At 39.2% G+C, this 24,955-nt stretch overlaps 2 protein-coding genes across 3 annotated transcripts in view; one reads left to right on the top strand and one right to left on the bottom strand.

The window, feature by feature from the left end:
* The window catches only part of LOC126109865 (aprataxin and PNK-like factor), an 86,543-nt gene extending 77,055 nt beyond the window's left edge, over window positions 1-9,488 (bottom strand). Inside the window, exon 1 of the mRNA XM_049914931.1 lies at window positions 9,267-9,488. Coding sequence (XP_049770888.1) covers window positions 9,267-9,365 — 99 coding nt within the window. The 5' untranslated portion in view covers window positions 9,366-9,488. The remainder of the gene's footprint in view (window positions 1-9,266) is intronic.
* Window positions 9,489-9,950: 462 nt separating this feature from the next.
* LOC126109704 (60S ribosomal protein L15) lies at window positions 9,951-16,613 on the top strand. Of its 2 annotated transcripts, none has more exons than XM_049914757.1 (5): window positions 9,951-10,059; window positions 10,356-10,553; window positions 10,721-10,857; window positions 11,129-11,239; window positions 16,371-16,613. In XM_049914757.1, exons 2-5 carry the CDS (start codon window positions 10,382-10,384, stop codon window positions 16,563-16,565), a joined length of 615 nt encoding a protein of 204 aa, XP_049770714.1. In that variant the 5' UTR covers window positions 9,951-10,059; window positions 10,356-10,381; the 3' UTR covers window positions 16,566-16,613. The 2 variants fall into 2 exon arrangements, with proteins under 2 accessions (XP_049770714.1, XP_049770715.1); XM_049914758.1 differs by lacking the exon at window positions 9,951-10,059 and adding an exon at window positions 10,139-10,163.
* Window positions 16,614-24,955: the final 8,342 nt, after the last annotated feature.

Genomic DNA, 24,955 nt, shown 5'->3' with positions numbered 1-24,955 from the left:
GAGAAAATGCAGCAGATACGGGTGACTATGGGAATTTTTTTAAGGATGAATGAGGAATCTTACAACAAACTGAAGAATGGTACTGTTCACATACTAGTTGGATTTAACTTTCTGCAATGCTGGAAGTGATCTATGAACATGAAAAGATTAAGATACTTCATTGTAGAGGATACACAGGTAGTGCTGTTATGTATTTCTGCAACAAATAATTCAAGCTTTGAAAATGAACAAATAAGTATTTGCATTGTTATCTCCCAGCACTTAAAAACACTTTTGGCGAATATTTCTACAGCTAGTTACTGAATATGTATTAAATATGTAACCAAACAACTCCCCTGAATGCACATCAACAGATGATTCCTTTGTCTTTCCGTACTCACATTCAAACGACATTGCAAAATCAGTTGTTTACATGTTTGCAAATCACAAAGTCTCAGCAGGGACAGGTGTGTATGGTGGAATACAACCCTTACATGGTACAATATACTGAGCGAGCACCAATATTTTTAAAGCTCTGCTGTCTCTTTGAACGTACTGCAAAAACAGTCAAAACTGCTCTCACACAGTCAATATTAATGCACAATACTCATAATTGTGCAATGAATATTGAGTGCATGAAGCTACCTTAACCAGACCTCAACTAATGCTCCTTACATAAGAACTTTCTCGTACTTCATCTTGTTACAGACACTGGCATTCTTGCAATACCATACAGTGCTTCCTCAAGTACAAAAGTCATGCTTTTTCAGAAGTACATTTGACTCATTTCATCATTAAAAGTGCATTCTGAGAAGCTACATGTATTCTGCTACTGCTATTTCCATTTCTTAGATAACTTATCTTCAAGGAGATTTCCAAACCATACATATTTTTTGGGTCAAGTGTTAATATGCCCAACAGGCCAACCTGAACCTCTCTGAGTATTTTACTGGAAATAAATTGACACTGGCCATTTTGCCTCCTAGCAGTAGCTGGGATAAACAAGTTGACTTAGGCAAAGCCTCATTACACTTGAATGTGTTTAATGCAACAGAGATGCATCAAGCACACAGGATGTCACCCACTAAATGACTCCAGAGCACACTTCCAGACTGAAGTTCACCTTACATAGATTTGTACCATCCATGCATTTGGATCATCACTGTCTGACAAACAATTATCTACTGGTAAATTCATCACAATCATCCATGACAATGTCAATGATTGCATCAACTACAGTAGTACCATCTAAAGTGTCCCCTCCTTCCCAACCCAAGTTTGACCCTAAATTACTAATATCTCTACAGGACCCCCTTCATTGAACACTTTTTGCTACATACATATTTGTTTGTTCTGACTCCAATGTTGGACAATGCCTGGTACAATGTTCTCATTACTTTCTTTTTTCTAGTCTGCTGTCACAGGTGTACAATACTGATACACGCATTCTGAGTACATTAATGCCTGTATTAGCCACAGGGTTTACCTCACAAGTATTCTGGCACTGGCCTCTTCTGTTTGGCTGGAGCTCAAGTGGGAGCCACTGGCAAGTTGCAAAGACTTGTCTGCAGAGGGAGTTGGTGGACAGCCAGTTCGTGAGTGACACAGAGAGACAGTAGGCAGAGGACCAATGGGCATCGGTAGAGCGTCATAGGTGGGGGTGCACCCGGGTGGAAGTGGTGACTTCGGAGTGTGTAGTGGCTGTTGCAAAGCTTCACGGGAGCTGTGCATTGTGTGGCAGAACTGGGCTTTGTTGGGGCAATATGTGTCATCTCCGGGAATAGCTTGCAGCATTCAGTCCATGTGAGCTGCTCTGCTGATTGTTACCCTTCTCGGCGAGTCTCGTTATTTTAAAGGTTCTGTTTGGAAGTTGTTCAGTTTTCACTATTAATGGTTACTGTCAAAGCTCTCCTATCTGCAACATACTGAGCTCCTACACCATGACAGCATAGTTGTTATTTAACTTGGCTCAGTTGTGCCTGTCTTCTTAGGCCTCTCCAGCACCTCACATTCTATGAAACTTCCAGCTTGCTAATTGGTCACTAGTACCATAATTCTGGAAGTTCTTCGCCTGACCTGAAAGGAGGATCTAGAAGATAAAGTCTCAACATACCAGGGTAGGTCAGTGTTCTATCTTTCCCTTACATTGCTGTTTTCAGTGAATGTGTTTCATAGCAGTTTTTGGTTCTACAGGGGTAGAGGCAGCAAACTATGTTAAAGAGACCTCTCTCCAGCAGTTTGTGTTTACATAGGAAGCCAACAATATTTCCATCATTTTAGCATGGAGCAATCATTGTGAATAGTAATAAGAACAATAAATATACATTTCACATGGTGGATAGGAAAGAAATTTCAGATTTTAGCGGATGGTGGTTGGATTTCTACCTACGGCCTTGCCACAGTGGTAACACCAGTTCCCATCAGATCACTGAAGTGAAGTGTTGTCGGGCTTGGCTAGCATTTGGATGGGTCAACTGCCCAGGTCTGCCAAATTATGTTGGCAAGTGGGGTGCACTCAGCCCTTGTGAGGCCAATTGAGGAGCTACTTCATTGATAAGTAGCAAACTGTAGACGCCAGTGTTATTTCTCCTGATAACGATGTTCTCCTGAGTAGTCCCTGCCCTGATATCCAAATGGGGGACTGTTTTACCTCTGAAATATCTTACACAAGAGGATGTCATCATCACATAACCACACAGTAGAGCTGCATGTCCTCAGGAAAAATTATGGCTGTAGTTTCCCCCTGACTTCAGCCTTTCACAGTACCAGCAAAGCACAGCTGTTTTGGTTGATGTTACAAGGCCAGGTAAGTCAATCATTCAGACTATTGGTCCTGCAACTACTGAAAAGGCTGCTGTCCCTCTTCAGGAACATGTTTGTCTGACATCTCAACAAATACTCCTCCTTTGTGGTTGCACCTATGGTACAGTTATCTGCACTGCCTCCCCACCAACGGCAAGGTCCATGGTTTGTGGGGGGTGGGAGTATCATCATAGTGCCCAGAAATGAGGAATATCCTACCAACAATCAACCCACCCCTCTTAATGTGGTATTCCATCACCCATTCAACCTATCTGACATCCTGGTCCATCCATATGCCACACCCACTCCCAACACCATGCCACATGTGTCACATCCCTGTGGAAGACTCAGGTGCAAAACCCATAAATTTACACAGCTGTCGCATCCTGCTAAACACATATAACAGGTGTATTCTATCCCATCAGAGGCAGGATCAGCTGCGAAAGCAGCCACGGCACATACCAGCTCTACTCCAATTTCTAAGCAGCATTTGATGTGGGTATGACCACCAACCAGCTGTCCACCAGAATGAATGGCCACCACTAAATTGTGGCCCAGAGCAGTGTTGACCACCTAGTGGCAGAACAGTCCACTGACTACAGCATGCTCAATTTCAATGGCTGTGTCACACCTCATTCCTTCTAGACCCTTACCCCAGCACTAGCTTTTCTGAACTACGGGAGGAATTATCCTTGCAACACATCCTTTGTTCCAGTGGCCTCAATAACTGCTAGCCCCTGTTCTGCACCCAATTCCACCCTGTCCCAGTACTCTACCTTCTCTCATCCTGCACCCACACCCTCATCTCCCTCCTCTTTCTACATTCTGTCACCCACTCCCCGACATCATCGCCATCATGTGCTGCACTACCTCACCGACTCTGGAGCTCATGTGTTGCATACCTATCCTGCGCAGCTCCTGCTTCCCTCCCCCACGTTCCAGCCATCCCTCCCCAACCCTCCCTCCTGCTCCTCACCTTCTTTCTCACCTCCCTACGACCCCTCACCACAAGTCAAGTTGCAGAACTGCAATCTCAAAATTGTGTATTCAGCAGGCACAAGGTAGCTGTACAGGTATGCAGTGTGTCTGATGGGGGGGGGGGGGGGGGAGGAGGAGGGCGGGGGGCATGCTATTTTTCAGCATTTAAAGATGCAATTTACAATAGGTGTTCACAGTGGCGGGTGCTGTGTAAGAGCACAAGAGGACGTGAACACCCTAACTTTTGACACCTTGTGAATTCATTGCTTATTTTTGTTTGAATACTGTGAACATAGCATAGATGCTGGAATCTGAAAGAAGCGGCACTTACATCTACTGTGCTACTGCCTCTCTAGACTCCGTGAAACTTGGCATCAGGGTCTCATGCACATCTTCAGTTGTGCACGTTTTAAGGAGCTTTTGCGCATGTGCAACTCGTGGGACGTAATTGCCTTACGCACCAAATACATGGGGATATCACAAACAATGTGCATAATTCACGTTGAGCACAGCTACCCCTTGCCACTAAGCTAGAAGTTTACATCAGTGCCACTAGATGGTAGCACACTGCAGCAGAGTTTTATTCCCGTTCACTTGACATAAACTCTGCTAGATGATAGCACACTCCTCAGATATGCTGATTCTCTCACTATATACTACAATAAAATCACATCAGACTTCAGTATATGTTAAAATTGTACTGACAGTAAATCTATTTTGTAGATTTCTAAATGAGTTACAGTATACTAAGTTATGAATTTTATGATACAGTAATCCATTTGAGGCGCTGAGAATGGCCAAAAGCACATCACCGTCGATTGTAGCATTGCATTTATTCATTCTTCTGGACTCTGTTGATCTTATGGTGCATCAGGTTTATCTGTGCTGTAGTCCCACACTGAACATATGAAACTTAACAAAAAGCAGTATCACTGGTTTCTGATACTCTCTTAAAAGTGGAATTGACAGCGTTGTTCTTTAGGTCCTTATGGATCTCAGCACCTCATCTGCATTCTAGTCAAGTACCATGTTGATAGACATTGCTACTTGAGTTTAATCATTTCCACAAACGGCACTTTGTGTTTAGAGTTGGTTGTTTACTGTGTGGGAATTGGCTTTCATGTGCAGTGTAAACATGAAATATATTACATCTATTTTAAATGCTTACAGAAAAGTAAAGCTGTGAGGAGGGGTCGTGAGTCATGCTTGGGTAGCTCAGTCAGTAGAGCACTTGCCCGTGAAATGCAAAGGACCCGAGTTCGAGTCTTGGTCCAACACACAACTTTAATGTGCCAGGGAGTTTCATATCAGCCTGTACATCACTGCAGAATCAAAATCTCATTCCGCAAACAGAAAAGGTAAATCACCAGGAAAAGTTAGACGCAAAGGAACTAGGGCCTCCGAGAACAGATTCCTTGATTGAGAGAGTGATGAAATCAAATAAGTGTGACTACAAGCGAACATTTAACAAGGAAATGTAAAGTTAGCACAAGCTGTTGTGTGAGTGCAGCATAATAATATCAGATTTTCAGGCCAGAAGTAAATTCATGAACTAATACATCTGTTAGGGATCTTGTACATTTGTCCGAAAGACTGAAAAAGCACAAAAACTCCCACAAACACAAAAATGCAAAGTGGAGAGCTGTGAAAGCTTACATGTTATTTCATAACTGCCCTACACTGTACTCAATGATGTACAAAACAACAAAATTCCACAACAATAATTCTTTCTTTTGTCAGACAAGTTATGAATCTTTATTATTATCACCACCACCACCACCACCACTATTATTATTACTGGCAGTGGTTGTAGTTGTATAAACTTGTTGATAAGCATAACTGTTGTACAGCAGACGCTATTAATTTCAGACATTCAAATTTATCTGAATCTAAAAATTTGTATGAATGTGTACTCACAAGCCACCACTGGGCATTCGATAAGTAATTTGACACATTTCTTTTTTGAAAGCAGGTTTGTTTTATTCAGGCTTCCAATACACCATATCCACTCCCCCCCCCCCCCTCTTCTGGCTAAGAAACCCTATTTTTCAACATAATCTCCATATGCAATGTGATGGCTTTACTGGGAGGGCTGTATGCCCACATGGTATTGCTTTACTGGTCAACGCTCAAGCCAGCATCTTGTTGCATCAGTAACATCCCCATCATCCACATACTGCTTCCCACAGAGTGCATTCTTCACTGGAACAAACAGATGAAAGTCAGAAGGTGCAAGATCCGGGCTGTAGGGTGGATGAGGAAGAATGATCCAATGAGGTTCCATTAGCTTCTCTCCGATGTGCAGAATTGTGAGAGGTCTTGCATTGTCATGGAGAAGGAAAAGTTTGTCTGAATTTTTGTGGCAATGAAATGCTTATGTCATTTATTCAATCTCCTGAGCGTAGCGCTGTACACTTCAGGGCTGATCTTTGTGCCGTGACAGAAGACATCAAACGGAATAACCCCTTCAGAGTCCCAGAAGACCATTGCTATTACTTTACCAGGTGAGGGTTCATCCTTTAACTTTTTCTTCAGAGGAGAGATGATGTAGCTGCCACTGAAAGGACTGCCGTTTTGTTTCCGGTTCAAGATGTTTGACAAAAAACTGTCACAATTAGCCTCGTAATGCACAAGCAATTCCACATCTATGGTCTTCTGTTAGGCAGCCAAGAATCTAGCAGATGCATATCTTTGACTACCCCAACTGGTGGAGAAGTGTGTTAGCAGTGCCAACAGAGACAACCACATGCGTAGCATGGTGTTTGATTATGACCCATCAATCTTGCATGAAATTATAGGGGCTGAAGCGACAATATTCTTTGACATCTCACAACAAATTCTTCATTTTTTCAACCAAAATCAGCTGAGAAAAAAAGGGTTGCATCTCTCATTGAACGCTTCTCGTGTGTGTTTCTCAAAACCTAGCCTACGTTAATATGGGGTCTGTCAAGACAGTACCCACCCCCTCCCCGCTCTCTCTCTCTCTCTCTCTCTCTCTCTCTCTCTCACTCACACACACACACACACACACACACACACACACACACACACACACACACACACACAAACTTCAATTCTTCTCAACTGCCTTCTTAGGGAAATACAGCAATGAAGGGTATATGGAAGGGGGCACAATGCACATGAGGGGCTTAGGGATGTTCTACATGCCTGTTCTGAAGAAGAATGTAACTCCAGAAGCTAATCTACAGTACTGAACACCTCACCTGTTGGGCTATTTGCTGCCCAATGCCTCACTGAATGGTGAGCAGTTCTCTTCTTTCACTCAACACTGATTTTTCCATATTACCATTCACAGTAGCACCTACTTTTAAAATCGGTAAATTTCCAGCACTTTTTTTAACTGATTCATTTTCATTTTATTGTCCATGTCCATAAAACAATCACTTTGACATTTTGCCTAAAACTTCAGTATGTGCACTTGTCAGGCGAAGGAACAATACAATTAGCGCTAAGCAAAGGGAGGTAAAAAGACTACTCAGTCACAAAGGATTTGAACTGTAATCACAGGCATCATGAATCAGATGTATAAAGGGAATATATACAATAATTACCTTATTCCATTTAACAGATGGAAAGAGAGTAGCTCGAACAACAAATTTTGCTGAATACAAAAGTTCCTGATCCAACAGAGAGCTAAAAATACAAAGAGAAAAGAAACTAAGAAATTCCCCAGCATGCTGATGCACAAAAATGAAAGATGAACATGTGAGCTACCTATGACACAACAGCATTCCACTGATAGTTAAGAATGAAGATTATTAACTGAATCAAATGTAAAGCTAACATAGCCTACTATTACAAGGAATGAATATAAGCACATATTCAGTCCTTAACATGGCAGCTCAGTCTGTACTGCATTATTCCATAAACTCACCAAAAAGATAATGGAAGTATTATACAAATGAGAAAACAGTGTGTAATGTAATTATAAGACATGTCGGGACACGCAGGATAAGAAAATAATTCAATTAGTAAACCAGACATCACCTTTCCCTCTGTTGTGTAATGATGTTGTTGTGTGTAACATTTTATTTGTGCATGTACAAAACTGAATACTGACAATATTTATTCTGCATGTCTTAATATTTTGGAATGTAGGTTGTGATGACTGACTTATCTAAAGCATATCCCAAGGTATAGGTAGGTTTGGAGATGACTGTTATATTTTGAATTGGCAAAGCCAAAAAATACGAAAACTTAGTTGTGGTGACATTCTAACCTGGATCATAACCTTGGATGTAGGTTGCGCAAAGAATGCAATGACACATGCATATCCATAATTGTTATAGAACATATTTTATACATATATATTGCATTTCAATGAGTGATTTATTTTGCAATTTTACGATGATTGCAAGTCAAACCAAATGAGTAGTATTGGTAAATCCAATGTACCCTACACCACAGGCACCTTCTGTAATGCTCAACCTGTACATGAATATCAAACACGCTTGTGTGTTTTGAGCATTGAAAAGAAAGAAAGGTACCTGGATACAAACAGAAAAGCAGTAAAACTTTACAAAGGGCCATCAGAGAAATCTAAGATTGTGGAACAGCTAAACTGTGAATCAATGTTCATATGACTTTTTTAAAATTAAATCATGGGGATAGCGAGCTGGATCGGTGAAGATAAGTGATCAGTTTTTACTATTACCAAAAGTAATAACACAGTTGCTCTTAAATCATACAAGCATAGGTATTGCCAACATCTGTGCGTGGGTGGCCCATTGTATACTTTAGCCATAATATTAATTCAAGTGTCCACTTGCAATAGAGCTAGAAATGTAAGTAGTAACATATACTTCACCAATAATTAAAAAAGAGATCAACTTTCTAAAATTCCTTACCCTGTGAAACGGAAAAAAATCGGCTTGTGTTTGTAAAACATGGGTGGGAATAAACTAAAAGGGAACACAACTAACAATTTAGGACAATGGATAAGAAAATCAAATTTCTGAGCTACACTTTCCCCATCACAGAATATGTTTAAAATGGTCAGGGATCGCACCATGAAACATTTTGAGAGTATGTAAATTGAATGTCTAATTTTTTTGTGCCATATTTACATTATGAACAAGGCATATTTCATTTCAGTGCGGACTGTCAACAAGCTACCGAGTCGCAGTGTTTACAAATAACCACTGAAATAGGAGTAGGGTAAATTTTAAGTAGTGAGTTCCACAAAGGACTCAATCCTTCAGTTTAAATCTTTATTTATCCACAAACGTACATACTGTATAAACTTACTCATCTTTTCCTTAAAACTCAAACACTTAACCAAAACAAACAAAAAATTGGAGCTGCGAGCACCATATTCAATAAACGCACATTACATATTACAAAGCGTAGTCTCAGAAGTGTAAACGTACTGGCGAACTACATATATCAGCCAGCTCTGAGAGTTAGTGTTGTCGTAACATGTGTATTTACAAGTATATTTTGGGAGCTAAATGTCAATATATCTGCTCTTATTTATCGGCACTCACTTGCATCACTGGTCCGCGACCGATTATAGTCTCACCAACCGGAATATCAACTTCATGTTTCGCGTCTCCATCTAACCGCACGAGTGTAATCTTGCTCATTATACGAAATTATTATTAAAATGTAATTGGATTTAATCAAACAGAAGACGAAAGGAAGTAAAAGCATAACAAATTTTCTTTTGCGCCTGAATAAAACCAGTTACCATGACAACCAAAGATCACATACATGATACGTGTTACACTGTTACTGAAAGTCTGGTTTCCTTTCTATGAAATTATTCGTAATCTCAATAGTTTCAATTTAATTACTTAAAATTTGAGGCTTCACCATTGATTTTGATACATTTTTCATTTTGATTTATAATAATAACTGGGTTAATCATTTTACCTACTCGTTCTACTATCACTCAGAAAAAATTTCCATATCCTTTCACTATCAATTAAGAATTTACCAATTAACATAAAAACAGCAAAACTGAATGAGTATTATTGTGACTGAAATCGCAATAACAATTTTGCTAGTTTGACACGTTGTGGAACAATAGTAAGCAAAACATGTACATAGAATTAGTAGGAGCATAAAATTTCAGAATTACTTTTTTATTAGATGTTCACTTCATGATTAATTTTCCTTTTTACTTAGCTGCGAAAGACATAATTTTTTTCCTCCCTCGCGCAGGAGTGTCTCCCGACAGTACGCACAAATGGAATATCTCTGAATGTAAGCTCTGAGATGCCCTCAACAACTTTGGCATACACATCTCTTTCCTGTTGATCGTAGAGGATTCGGAAGGTAGGAACGCTTGTAATGATTATTCTATCGGGTTATATCTTCACAATCTGTTGACCAGTGTCGATTTTCTTAACTGTTATTAATTTAATGTGTGTTTGTTAACAGTTGCGTATGCTACTGTAATAGTTTAAAGAAATTAGTACCCTAAATATGTATCTTTAGATTACGGTGATCATGGCTGCAACGTGTTCACATAAATTTTATAACCCTCTTATATTTTAGTCAAGCGTTGCTTATATTAATGATCATTTTATTATACCATTTTCTTGGTTTTAATATTAATCGCTTTATTACAGATTGGTACCCCATTCCATAGTCGGCCATGGGGGCCTATAAGTATATTCAGGAATTGTATAGAAAGAAGCAAAGTGATGTTATGAAATTTTTGCTTCGTATAAGATGTTGGCAATACAGACAGCTGACGAAAATGCATAGGGCTCCTAGACCCTCACGACCAGATAAAGCTCGAAGATTAGGGTACAGAGCAAAACAAGGTTTGTTGACTACTTTGTGTGTTAACTTACAATTACCAGTGATGATGATTTGTACATGCACCACGCTTACATTGTGTGTGGGGATATACTGTACCACTGATAGTTTCCGATAGGTTTTGTAAACTGATCCATATGAACATCGAGATACTAACGTCTTCATATTTCAGGATTTGTCATCTACCGCATTCGTGTTCGACGAGGTGGTCGTAAGCGCCCTGTACCAAAGGGTGCTACTTACGGAAAGCCTAAAAGCCATGGAGTTAATCAGCTGAAGCCCACACGTAACTTGCAGTCCATTGCTGAGGTCAGTTTCCGAAAAATCTGCTAAATACAACTGCATTGAAATGCAACTTGTGATATTTGTAATTTGACTACGCCGTGAAAAATTCTTTGGCGTTATTTTCTTCGACTTTTCTGCAAAAGACCTCGGAAGGAGCGATGTATATGATGAAACATCTAGTGGACTGAGAGCTATGATTGAGTGATCTTCCTTGGATGTCTGATACTCCATAAATCATTCATATATTCGTTTCTATCTTTCGAATTTGACTAATTGTATGAAATACTTCCTGCAGGAACGAGTTGGAAGGCGTTGTGGTGGTCTGCGAGTGCTTAACTCTTACTGGGTTGCACAGGATTCCACATACAAGTATTATGAAGTAATATTGGTGGATCCGGCTCACAAGGTTAGTTTTCTTACATTTCAAGCTGTGTTTTCTTGAACATATGTTTGTCTACAAAAAGTTTATTATTTGTGTAATATGATTTCTATAATTGCTTCTGTGACCTATGTTTCGTTATTGAGGAGAGTATTGAAATGCAAATTGCTGTGGTAGAATCTTCTGTTGATGTATGTCTCATTGCCTAGGATACACCCAGGCCATTTCCTTGTAGCTTTAGTTATTAACTTGTCCTCTGACCTTGGTTGTAGAACAGAACTTGTATCACTCATCTGCAATGAGTTGACTGTTACATCAATGTTACTGAATAGACATGATATTTGAACGCATTCCTTGGATTTTGTGACTATTAACAAACTGTTGTGAATTTTTGTGTTGCATGAAGTCAATTTGAAACTGCAACATAACAAAAGGGTTAATGCCCTGACTTTCCCTTGGGTGTTGACTTGACACACAGATTTACATTGTGTATCATGCTTGTTCCATGTAAACTGTCAGTTATTACATGCTTGTTGGCTAGGTGAAGTTGTACATTTTACTCTGAAATTTTTGTGCAGGTTCTTTTTAAGAGTCCTGGCTTGCTGGCATTGTTTCTCCTTTTCAATATTTGGGTATCTTTAAGAAAGAACATGAATGCTATCTAGATGAACGGCTGATTATTGCAATCGAGTTCAACATTGAATTAATTGGACAAATTTGCTACCCAGAAATAGGCCTAAGCAGTTTAGTATACTGTAAATATATTTTACTCTACATAAGCAAGGAAGTCTTTCCCGATTGATAGCTCATTGAATTTTGGGATCCCCGGCTCCACATCTCTGTAGATTCCTGCTGGAAACCAATCTTGTAGGGCCATTGCATTTGTTTTTACTTCCTTTTGTGGGGTATGTTGTTCTGTCCAATAACATTGCTTACATTCACTTTGATCTGTACATAAACTGATGGGAGTAGCCCCAAGTCTAGATTAGGTTGTAAGGTGAGAATTTGGTTGAAGAGTTGAAGCCAACAAATGTAAATGCAAGTAATGGTTGTGGTGACAGATTGTCCTGTAGTGCAGCCTGTTGACATTCACACCGTAAAGAAAGGCACTTTCCCAAGTAAAACTGCACAATACACACACATTGTAAATACTCTTATGAAAAATGCAAGGGTATCTATTATGTAACTTTCACCCATACAAAGTGGTAATAGTTTTCAGCTGCTGCAATTGTATTTCCTGGACTTGCCTTTCAACAACTAACACTTGTGTGAAAACCACACATAGAACAGTGAAAGTGTTTTTGTACAGAAAATAGTAAATATGAATACTTGTAGCTGTAGGTGCCTAAGTGTGTGTCAATTGTAAAGCTGTTTGTAAAGTTCTAGTCATTTGAGTTACAGAGTATGTGAATATGTTCATGGCAAATGAGTGGAATAATTGTCATGAAAAGCATGCAAATTGTAAATAGTCCTATCAAAGGCTCCCACTTGTTGTCTTTTATGTATTGAAGCAGCATTTTATTGATCAGTTGCAACATTTAAAGAATGTGTTGGCAGGAGAACACATCAGTGCAGTGTAAGAGCTGTAACATGTAATGAACATCAGCAGGAGAGTGCTGAAGATCAGTGTAGTGAGTTTTTTCCGAAATATATTGGGACATGCAACAAAGCAGCTGCACCAGTAGTTATTGAGGTTTGAAGAGGGTGAAATGTTGCTAACTGTGGTCATACCTAAGTTTTCTTCTAAATGTGCTCACTGTAAATCAGCATATTTGAAAATGCTTAATCTGGTTAAGAATGAAAGTTGACTAGACATAAATTAGCCAGATGTTAACTGAAAGTGGTTATAATTTTAATGTATTATTATCTGACTTCCTGCCAATGTTGCACAATAAACTGTACTGCAAAAGATGTCTTGGCTAAACCTTGAATACACTGTATCATTGAAATAGTAGACTTTTATAATATGTAATTATAAATACGTTATTCTGAATTATGGCATATTAGCTTAAGTAATAATGAACTTTTTCTTCTTGTCCAGAGGGGCAGTGAAATGATATTCTTTGTCACAAATATTTGGCTATTGTTCTACGAATACGTCACACTTTCTGGGTGTGCCATTGCGCCATTTTTCCGAATGTCTTGTGATTTTAGTGTGTGGTTAGGCTGGAACCTGGATACAGTTTGAATTGTCACAAAACACTTGGTTGTGGTGACACTGATCTGTAGCATAGTCTAAGGTATAGGTTAAGTAAGGTTAACAATTTGATTGCAAATTGGTGACGCCTAGAAATGTGAGAGCAAAAGACCTGATTGTGGTGACAGGCTTACCTATATCACAGTAGTGAAAGTGTAACCTTCCTTTTCAGGAACAATAGGCATTTTCTCAAGTACATTGAAATTCTGTAGGATGTTGCTATAGGACACAGCCTCAATTGATAGAATCATTAGAGATTACAAATTTCCTGTTTCATGAAACTATAATTTTTAAGCAATTATAGCTTGTTGCAGCTAGTTCGTAGCATGCTCGCATTGATTGTTGCAGAAGGGCCACGTGACATCGTTCCACCAGTGTTGATACTGTATCAAGAACTGTGATGTATTATGAAATTTGAACTTCGTAAAATCTGTAAGATCTTACTGTTCACACACAGAATGTGGAGAGAATTAAGGAGGTTATTTCGTGGGTTACCTAGCTGAGTGTACACTGAGGTTGAAAAGTCATGATACCTCCTAATACATCAGACCACCTTTTGCCCAATATAGATAATTCAGAAACTCAATGTGACATAGGCTCAACATGTAATTGGAATTCCCTTGCAGAAATACCGAGCGATGCTACCATTATGGCCATCTATACTGAGCCATGCTACCTTTATGGCCATCTATAATTGCGAAAGTGTTGCTGGTACAGGATTTTCTGCACAAACTGATCTCCCAATTATGTGCTGTAAATGTTTGATGGATAGCCATCATTGGCCTGAATTGTCCAAAATGTTCTTCAAACCAGCCACAAACAGTTGTGGCCCAATGACATGTTTGGAAACATGAAGTCTATGAATGAATGGCTGCAAATGGTCTGAGTAACTGTACGTAACCATTTCCAGTCAGTGATGGGATCACTTGGACCAGAGGACCCAGTCTGTACCATGTAAACACAGTCCACACCATTATGGAGCCACCACCAGTGTGCAGAGTGTGTTATCTGCAAATAGGGTCCATGGTGTCTGTGCTGCACTTGAATTGTATCCTCAGGTCTTACCAATTGAAATTGGGATTCCATTGACCAGGCCAGTTCTGCAGTCTAAGGCCCAAGCAATATAGTGATGATCCCAGCAGAGGCACTACAGGCGATATCGTGCATTTAGCAAAGGCATGTCAGTTGTCTGCAGTCGTAGCCCATTAACACCAAATTCTGCAACACAGTCCTAACATATATGCTCGTCACACATCCCACTTCATTTTTGTGGTTATTTCAGTAAGCACTTGCTTGTCTGTAAGTGCAAACAGCTCTAAGCAAATGTGACTGCTCTCGGTCATTGCGTTAAAGCCAGCGGCCACTGCATTGTCCGTGGTGAGAGGTAATGTCCGAAATTTTGTATTCTCAGCATGCTCTTGATGTAGAAGATCATGGAATATTGAATTCTGAAACAATTTCTGGAATGAAATACCCCATGTGTCCAGCTCCAACTACCATTCCATGTTCAAAGAAGTCTGTTAATTTCCATTGTGCAGCCATAATTGTCAGAAACCTTTTCATGTGAATCACCTGGGTACAAATGACAGTTCTGCCAATGCATTGCACTTTATACCTTGTGTACACTATTGTTACACCATGAATTTTGTCACCTCAGTGTATGTTCTATTGAGGATATTGCTTGAAACAGACATTACACCTCCCCCCCTTCCCCCCCCATTGAAGTGAGTAAACTTTATCGTCTGGCAGAACTGTAGTGCAGTAATTCTTTCAAAAATGCTGAAAGCATCCCTTTTGAGGAAACCAGCATGTTAACTTTCCTCAACACTAAAGTTGTGGTATGGCATCAGTTTACTTGGTTCTGTACACTTTGTAAATTACTTTAGGACATACATTTTGTTCCTGTTTCATGCTAAATATTTATCATTTGTGTATAAGCCCATTGAAAAAATGGATAATGTGAATGGTTGATGGTCATGTCTTGCTCTGTGATCCTCACAAAAGCACAGCACAATCTTGGTTTCAGTTCCTCAAGCTATTGTGCCTTATTTGCTGGATTCGTATTTATGCTTGCGTATTTCAAAAGTAAGCAGTTTCAGTGGTCCATCGCATTAGTGATATATCCAAGCCACTTTTTTGTTCTTCAGTTTATGCTCAAGTGCCAGGTGATAGTGATATGTAAAAATAGTACATTTAGTGTTCATACTGCCATTAGGATACCTTTAGTTGTTTGATCTGGCATTGTATGCCAAAGGCAAGGTTGCAGATTTAAAGTCTCTGTTGTTAGCAATAGTTTAATCTGTAAGGCAGTGTCAAAGTAGCAAACTCATAGTGGCAAAGTGACAGATTTATTTTGGAATTGGTTGTTTTATTCCTGTGGGTTTCTTAAATTAGGTAGTATAACATTTGATGTTCTTTTTAATTTGGAGGAGGTGGTTGTATTTTTACCTGTGACACTGAATCACTTCTCCCTTCTGGTTTAGCAATACACTTAACAAGTTAACCAAAACTTCTATACACTTGGTAATACTTTTCTTCATGAGAGGAGAGGAGAGGAGGGGAGCAGGCAGTAGCAGTCAAAAGTATACAATGCGTTCTTTTGCTGATTCATTGAGTCACAGAACTTAAGTATTCATTTCTGCGTGTCTTTATATTTTTGCAGGATGTTTTGCCTCACGTGCACCTGAGTTTTAAGTTTCATTTGCATTCCCTGATGCAATGAACTGATTTTTTCAAGATCAGTCACTACATGTTTGAGGTGTAGTTTGTGATCAACAATACTGGAACTGTTAGTTAACTTCCAAGATTACTTCTATGGCAAATTTTTTGTTGCCGTGGCAGTTGACATCAGTTTGTGTGTCAGCATTAATATATATGAACTTTATAGTATAATATTGCTGCTGTTTAAGCTTGTGTAAGGGAATTAAACACTAGGAAAAAATTTTGGTCTGTTTCTTGCAGGCAATTCGCCGAGATGCTAAGATAAACTGGATATGCAAACCAGTGATGAAGCATCGGGAGCTGCGCGGACTTACCTCTGCTGGCCGCAAGTCTCGTGGCCTCGGCAAGGGTCATCGCTACAGCCAGACCAAGGGAGGATCCAGGCGAGCCAACTGGCTCAGGAGAAACTCTCTGCAACTCAGAAGGAAACGTTGATTGTGTTTTGTTGGTGAAAAGCAATAAAGTTCTTTTCGTGGTCTTGTATTTTTCAGACTACTTCTTATTCATAATCCATTTCCCATGCTATGAGTTACTTTTGCCCTTTTGTACATTCAAAATTTGAAAATTTTTTGATGCTGATTGAATATTAATGCTTGCTGCCAAGAAATACAGTGACCACTGGTGCATAATAAACAGCAATCAGTAATATCAAAAGACTACCATGGAATTACCTTTGTTGTGAATAGGTTTTTAAGCAGTCTGTCCAGAAGTTGACTCACATTACAGTTGATAAATTGTAATAATGATCATTTTAGCTATTAGTTATTTTGGGTTCACTTTTGATTGAAAGTGGTGGGCTGACAGATGTAAAAGGAAATAATAGTTTACAGGGCGCAGTAGTAATGGGATTTCTTCATCGATCCTCAAGGGGAATGGTCAACATCTTGAGAAAGGTGGAACTGTATTGCTCTCTTCTGGATCGACTTTAAATGGACACTTTTGGGTTCCTGGAATATTTAAGTTAGTATGGGAATAGTAGATTTAGACTCGAAGAAATCACAGAACTAAACTCATCTTGAATGGTATTAAGAAACATGCCTGTGTTTTCCATTAATAGGCTAATTCAGTTGCAGTGGAAATATTGCTGTGTTTTTTCTTCTAAACTTTGTATTCAAGTTTTCTAATGCCAAGTGAAACATTGCAGTGATTAAAAACATTGTCTCTAGGAAATAGCTTATTTGGCTATTGATGAAAGCAAAATATCTGTTGAAGATAGTTCACTGATTTCACTTGTATTGACACAGCTGGAGTATGAGACTCATTTTATTGGGGAAATAATGGGTAATGTGACATTGATATACAGGCAGCAAATAATGTGCGAATGTGAAAAATTACATTTGGATTGGAAACCGTGGTACATGTATTGTCACACTATGGCTTCTTGATCAGTATAGATGTAGATGGGAAAGGATTGTATCTGCCAAAGTGATGCTAAGAATATTGCCACAAATTGTGTGGTCACTGTACATTCCAAAGTGGTTAGGGACAAACGTGTTTTTAGGTCATAATTACAGATTTTCACTTTACATTTACTCAATTCTAGCACGAGAATTTGACCACTGAAAACATAAAAAGAAAATCCCAGATGTTTACCTGTGCTCCTAAAATGGACGGCTGCTTGAAATTTAGAGGCTATTTTTCATTTCATATGTAAAATAATTATTACATTTGCAATATGTGACACAAATTCTTATGACACTCGGGTCTCCTAATCAAATTTGAAAATCAAAATGTCTGGATATATTTTACAGTTGGTTTACTGAAGGTAGAGAGGAAGTGGTTACCGGATACAAAGAGAACAAATCTTAATGCATTAATACCACCAAGTTTTGTCCCTGACATACCTAGAAACAAAATTCACAACCCCAGAAGATTATTAATGTGCCATTATTATACCTGCACTAGTAATTTAGAGATTAGCTATTAGTTGATGCCTGACTGCCTTGCATCTTTGTCATCAGTACACTATTAGTATTAAACTGAGTAAAGCTCTCTTGTTGCTATCTGCGTCCTACACAGCAAGTATCACTTGGCATTATAATGCACGGTCCGGTCACATCAATATTACTAAATGTCCAAAGTCTGATAAACGATCTTTATCAGCTTGGATATTCAGGAAGAGTCAGTGAGGTTCTGGGAGGTACCAACAGGGATTTGGAACTGTGCCGACTCCAGTGCAGTGGACAGCTGCACTAGGTTTCTTATTGTTAGTTGGGGATTTATGGTGTGAACAGCCCAATCGAGGTGGTCCCAAGATTCTCGATTGGGCTTAAATCCAGCAAGTTTGATGGCGAGGGGAGTACTGTAAACTCGTATTGATGCCTTTTGAACCAAACATGTATACAGTGAGCTGTGACATGCTGCATTGACCTGCTGGTAGATGCCATTTCTCTGAGGAAAAACACGTTGCATGCAGGGGTGGACGTGGTTCGCAAGGATACACACAAAATTGTGTAGATCCATTATGCCCTCAAGAATGAAGAGATCACCAAGGGAATTCCACAGAAATATTGCCAGACAGTGCTCCCTCCTTCACTCTGTACCATAATTGCTGCAGAGCTGTACATGCCAAGTCATATGCCTATTGGGGCATAAAATGTGATTCATCTGAAAAGGACACCTGTCACCACTCAGTGGATGTCCAATTCCAGTACTGGTGTGCAAATTCCAGCATTCGTCAGCATGGGTACATGAACTAGCTTGCTGATACAGAGGCTTGTATTCAGCAACATTCGATAAACAGTGGTTGAAGAGATACTGTTAGTAGCCGCTCGGTTCATCTGGGCGGTCACTTGCTCAACAGTAGTGTGCCTATTTGCCCATATGCATCTCCACAGCTGTCATTCACCCCCGTCATCTACAGCCCATGGTGCACCACAGTTTCCTTGGTGCCGGTTTGGGATGGTGCCATACTGCGATGCGTAGTATACTTTAACCATGGCAGCACGTGAAATGCTGGAAATGCTTCCAGCCTTGGCCTGAAAGGCAATGATTGTGCTCTTTTGGATGTCAGATCAGTCACTCCTGCTTCTACATTACGACTGTACTGTTTTCCGCATCCCCCGACATGCGTTAGATACCATCCCCTGCAAGTGCTGACATCTGTGTGTGGCTGTTGCACATTGATATCGACAATGGCCACATTAATGTGACTGAAGTTTGTAGATGCAGCTTCGTAGTAGCTGGATGTGACGGATCTGCAATGTCATTAAATTTTCTGGTGTGCCAAATAACGGAGTCTTGCTACTGTGTGGTGGCAACTTTCAACTGAAGGCATTCTCTTAAGAGTTATCTGGGCTGGGCAGCAGGATGTAATGACTACACATTGTAAACAACATATTATTGGTGTTCACATTAAGACAGTTCTAATTGCTACCACCACCAACACTGTTTTCTTCACTTATTAATTTACTTCAAAACTGATTGTGTGACTATGAGGGTGTGCTGGAAAGTAGTGCCTCTGAATTTATGTGAAAACTCTTACCTCTTTTTAAATAAAACAAATGTTCTGAACACCTACCATCTTTTTTGCTATGTCTACACATTTGCAGCACTCTGCCTCTGGAGGACTAATTGTAGCATTAACATGGAAGTGTGTAATATAATGCAAGTGTATAAGAAATGACACACTGTAATAGAGTTTAAAAGTTGAAGAGTTTGTCCATGCGTGGAGCACCCTCTCGTTCAGCTTGACAGTGCCATACCATACATTAGCACTGTGACATCTGCAACAGTCCGATGCCTTTGATTCACTATCATCAATCATCCTCCATACAATCTCAACTTGGTCCATCTAATTTTCATGTGTTTCCAGTATTTAAAGAACACCTCGAAGACATCACTTTGATAGTGATGGAGTGGTGCAAGCAGAAGTGAGGTTGTGACTCTGTCAACAAGGTTAATGATCCTGCAGTGATGGTATCAACAAACTGGTCTCTCATTGCGAGAAATATATTAGTCACCTGTGTGACTATGTTGGGAAATAAATATGTAGACACAATGCTTAAAGATATTTGAAAGAGTTTGAGATTTCACATGAAAAGTGCAGAGGCATTACTTTTCAGCATGTCCTCGGATTTTGTTTCATCCACTATAGGATACAGCCCTTCTTCTAGACTTTGACATACATTTCAGTTTCCAGCTGAACTACACCATGTTGCTTCTGAATATTTTTCCATGTCGTCTACCCACCTCTAATCAAGTCATTGTGTGTTTTATTACTTCTTGCAATTGAGCAAAAAAGTTTTAGTCCATTTACCATCTGTTCATTGGGCTGTATGTCCTATCCATCTTCATTTCTTTATCATTACCATCACAATTATGTCTTCCACTGTATTTTGTTCCGCAGTCTGTGTTTTTGTGTGGCTCATAATAATTCCTGTCATGCGTCTAGCATTTGAATGGCATTCACATTGGAGGTATATGACTCACTGCTGGAAGTCAAAACTGATAACACACCTGATTGATTGTAAAATTTTGTGTTCAGAAATATAGGAAGTTTAATTTTGAAACTATAGTTAGTTTGTCAAAAGCATGACAAGTCATTGTTTGCTCATGTGTTTGCTTTCTTGCTCTTATCCAGTCATCTTCAACTGCCTCAAATTAATAATGATTACCTAATTAATTTGCATATTTTCTTTTGTTTGTATTTGTTACATATTTTAGGCATAAATCACATTTGTTCTGTTAAATTGTTCCATTCATTATTGAAGTTCAACAGCAGCGAATGGAAACACTACAGTCTTGTCAGCAAAATGACAGTGATTCAGGTATGTTCCTTAAACATGTAATCCATTGTTTACCCAGTTTCAGGATCTGAAAACTTCCTCTTCAACTGTTGAGAACTGTGATGGTGACATAGTGTCCTCTAACCCGACTTTTCTTTTAATTTTGTGATTCCTGCAGTCCTGACAATACATAATGGAAACTATAGCATTGGCAGATGTATGATTAAGTATACTTAGATAAGTTATGACAATGCCTTGGTTACTTTCCCCACACTAATAATAAATGCAAGTTGGACTGCCGCACCCTGTAATTAACATTGCAGTATGATGGGTTAATGTAAACACAAGAGTAGCCATTGCAAATAAGAAATTCTGGTAATAACCGGTGTAACTGCCAGAATGTTGAATCCAAGCATGGAAATGTACTTGCATTGTGTCATGAAGGTACTGGATGTCGGTTTGTGGGGTGGATTTCCATGCCTGTTGCACTTAGTCACTCAATACAGGGACAGTTAATGCCGCCTGTGGATGATGCTGGTGTTGTCTGATGATGTCCGGTATGTGCTCGATTGGAGACAGATCTGGGGTCAGGGGAATGCATGCTACACGGTATGTGGCTCGGAGTTGTCCTTGAAGTAACCAATTTGTAACAGTTCATTGCACCACTCTGGTGCCAACTGCTGCTCAGATTGCTGCTGCAGACGCCTTATGAGGTGCCAGAACTGTTCGCTGATTACAATGGTCTTTTTCTTGGTAGTGCCAGATGGTCATCCAGAGCCCGCTCTTCTTGCGGCCTTACATTCTCGTGACCAGTGCTGCCAGCATTCATATACAGTGGGTACATTCCTACCAAATCTTTCTTCATTGTTACCGAAGGAACATCCAGGTTCTTGTAGCCCTATAACACATACCTTGTTCAAACTCAGTGAAGTGTTTATAATGATGTCTTTGTCACCTTAAAGGCATTCTTGATTTAATCTTCATAGTGGTACTATTAGCACCACTCATGCAACTGGTGCAAAATGTGAATAGACATCATCTTTCAGATGTAGAAACATGCTTACCATCTTTCATTTGTGTTGCACAGCTCTTTCTTGGTGTTGCCATTTTTTCCCGTCACTGTATATCAGAGACAAAGGTGATTTATCACTTTTTATGGGAAATCGAACTACATTCTGAAGTTCATGATTTTATCCACCTTGCTATCAAAACACATTTCAAATATTAAATTTAGTACTGCTCTCTTTTGATGTCACTATACCTGTCCTACACAGCAAATATCACCTGGCAGCATACTAGCTGCAGGTATGTACTAACTATGTCTAGTTAGTACGTACCTGTAAAGTCATGAAATTTGTCTGAGGATGTAAATAAGGGAGTTGTGTTTCTGTGTGGTGGCAACTTGCAACTCAAATAATCCCATCTCAAGTTATCTGGGCTTCGCTTTACAAAGCAGCATATGTAGTTAGACTTCATACCACAAGAAATCAACATGAAATGGGGATACAATTAATGATTTTTCATAAAAAGTAACCATTTTCTACACAGAAAATAGATATACCTCTTTTCAAAAGCGAATATAAACTGCGTTGTTAGACAATGCAAATGATCAACACTTGTACAGTGATAAGAAACATTGTCATGAAACTAGGATAAAAGTTCGTCTAACACTTTTTAAGGCTAACGTCACTATTAGGTATCAATTAACACAGAACAGCCACTCTGCACTCCATTATTTTAACTGTCGTTACACCTGGTGTCTTGACACAAATGTTGCCTTTGATTTGGAATATCAGAAATTTGATGTCTTTCAAAGCTCCACATACAGTCTATGGGGAAAATGTGTAGACCTTCTGGATCATGTTATTCAGTGTGCTTTGTGTAATGTTCATACCTCAATGTTTTATAAAGAATTCAATAGAACAGTGGTTGGAAAATTTTTAGACAAAATATAAGAAGAAAAAGTATGAGGACTGCATATTAAAAAACTGACTTAATATCAGACTCCCTAGCAAAAAAGATTACAAAGACAGTAGATCAGTGTAAATGCCAAGCCTTAATGGTTCTGTGAAGTTTCTGCAATGTTTGTGACAATGAAATCGAAATTATATTTGTTGGTCTTCTTATTCAGTGCATTCTCCACTTGAGTTTCACTATACAAGTGTGGTTTGAGAGGTCTCGTTGGTCATAGTTGATAAGCTCAATTATTCCAAGGAGCATACAGTTCATTGTTGACAGCCATCTGAATTGGTCAGTGTGTTAACTGCAAATGAAAATGGAGAAAACCGACTTTCATGCTGTTATCAAACATTTTCAATCAGAGGATTCAACTGCCACACAAATCTAAACAGAATTGGTTGTAGTTGAAGCGGGCTCTGCACCACCATTGGAAGACCATTTACTTTTGGATTAACGAATTAAAAACTGATCGGTCATGCACTGAAGGTGAAGTGTGCTCCAGCTGTCCTGTTTTGGTCACCACAAAGGGAACCGTTGACAAAATCCATGCTATAGTAATGCAAGACCACCGAATAAAAATTTGTGAGGTTGCAGAGATTGTAGGCATGTCAACTGAGTGCATGCATAATACTGTGCATGGAGAATTGGCTGTCAAGAAGCTGTGTGTGAGGTGGGTGCTGCAATTGCTCTCAGTCAACCAAAATCATATCCAGCACAACATCTCAACACAGTGTCTGGTGATGTTTGATCATACTCCATAAGACTTTTTGCATTGATTTGTGACTTGATTAAATGTGGATCTGTCGTTACACACCAGAGTCAAAACAGTGAACAAAGGCTGGTGAAAATGCACCGAAGGAGGCAAAGACAACTTTGTCAGCTGTTAAGATGATGGTCACTGTTTATTAGGGTTCCCAATGTATAATCCTCACAGATTATTTGCAAAAGGGCAGAACTGTAACTTGACCCTACCATGCTTCATTTTGTGTTTGAAACTTGCTTTGGGTTAAGAAAGACCATTTTGACATGCAAAAAAGTGCTCTTTTACGAGGATAATGCACCACCCTACAGGTTAGCGATAATTGCAAATTTGTATGAATTGGGCTTTGAATTGGTTCCCCATCCACCCTATTCACCAGACTTAGCTCCAAGTGATTTATTCCTGTTACCTAACTTGAAACTTTGACTTTCTGGGAAGAAATTTTCGTCAACTGAGGAAGTGATAGTTGCAGTCAACGAGTATTTATCAGAGTTAGACACAACCCATTTTTCCACTGAGATGAAAAAGCCGGAGGGTCACTGAACCGACTATGTTTAGAAATAAGATTATTTATTTACAAAATAAACAACTTTTTTAAAACCAGAATTAACAAACCAACCTAAAAGAATTTTGGTATAAGGGGACCAGTGGTCTCTGGTGGCTTGTTACAGAATAATGATGGAATCAAGTTTTACTCAGTTTGTCACCCCAGTTAATTTCATTTATGGAAATGCTTCCTTCACAACAGTGAAATAGTCTGTAATATGAACCACAGAATTATGCAACAACTATCAGACAGATGCAAAAGTAATGTAATGATGTTGCCATCGATGGGGAGAACATCTCGGCATAGTGCTGTGCCACTCTTCCATTGCATTTCGTGAATTCAAACATGAGGTGTGTTGTAATCACTGCTAACTAACAATTAACTCATCATAAAAAAAAAGTGCCAGAACTGAGCAGTATTGAGAATGAAAAGTAAAGTGGCTGTTACTGTTGTCAACAACAAGTTTTTTCATTCAAACAAGGTACACAGTACACATTGCTGACATTTGAATACAATACAAAATTTCATGAGGGTAAGAAATCAAAAGCAGAGCGATTATACTTTAAGGAGCCACTAGAGTTCACGGGTTCCTTGTTTCAAAATATCGGAAAATTTGTCTGAACAACCTCAGAATTTTTGCCAGTATAGTTCTGGTTCACCCATTCTCTTGAAGGTGCTCAATTTAGTTTCAAAAAATTCCAGTATTTCGTTTTAGTTTCATTCTATTACCAGATTTGAGATTGGAAGCACTCAATTTTCATCAACTCTTCCTTGGAATTCTTAAGAATACCAAGCTACAAATGTTACTACTGTCTTGGTTACTATAATTCAC

This window comes from Schistocerca cancellata, chromosome 12 (genome assembly GCF_023864275.1).
Source record: "Schistocerca cancellata isolate TAMUIC-IGC-003103 chromosome 12, iqSchCanc2.1, whole genome shotgun sequence".
NCBI classification, from domain to species: Eukaryota; Metazoa; Arthropoda; class Insecta; order Orthoptera; family Acrididae; genus Schistocerca; species Schistocerca cancellata.
This window is presented reverse-complemented; position numbering and strand designations above follow the sequence as displayed.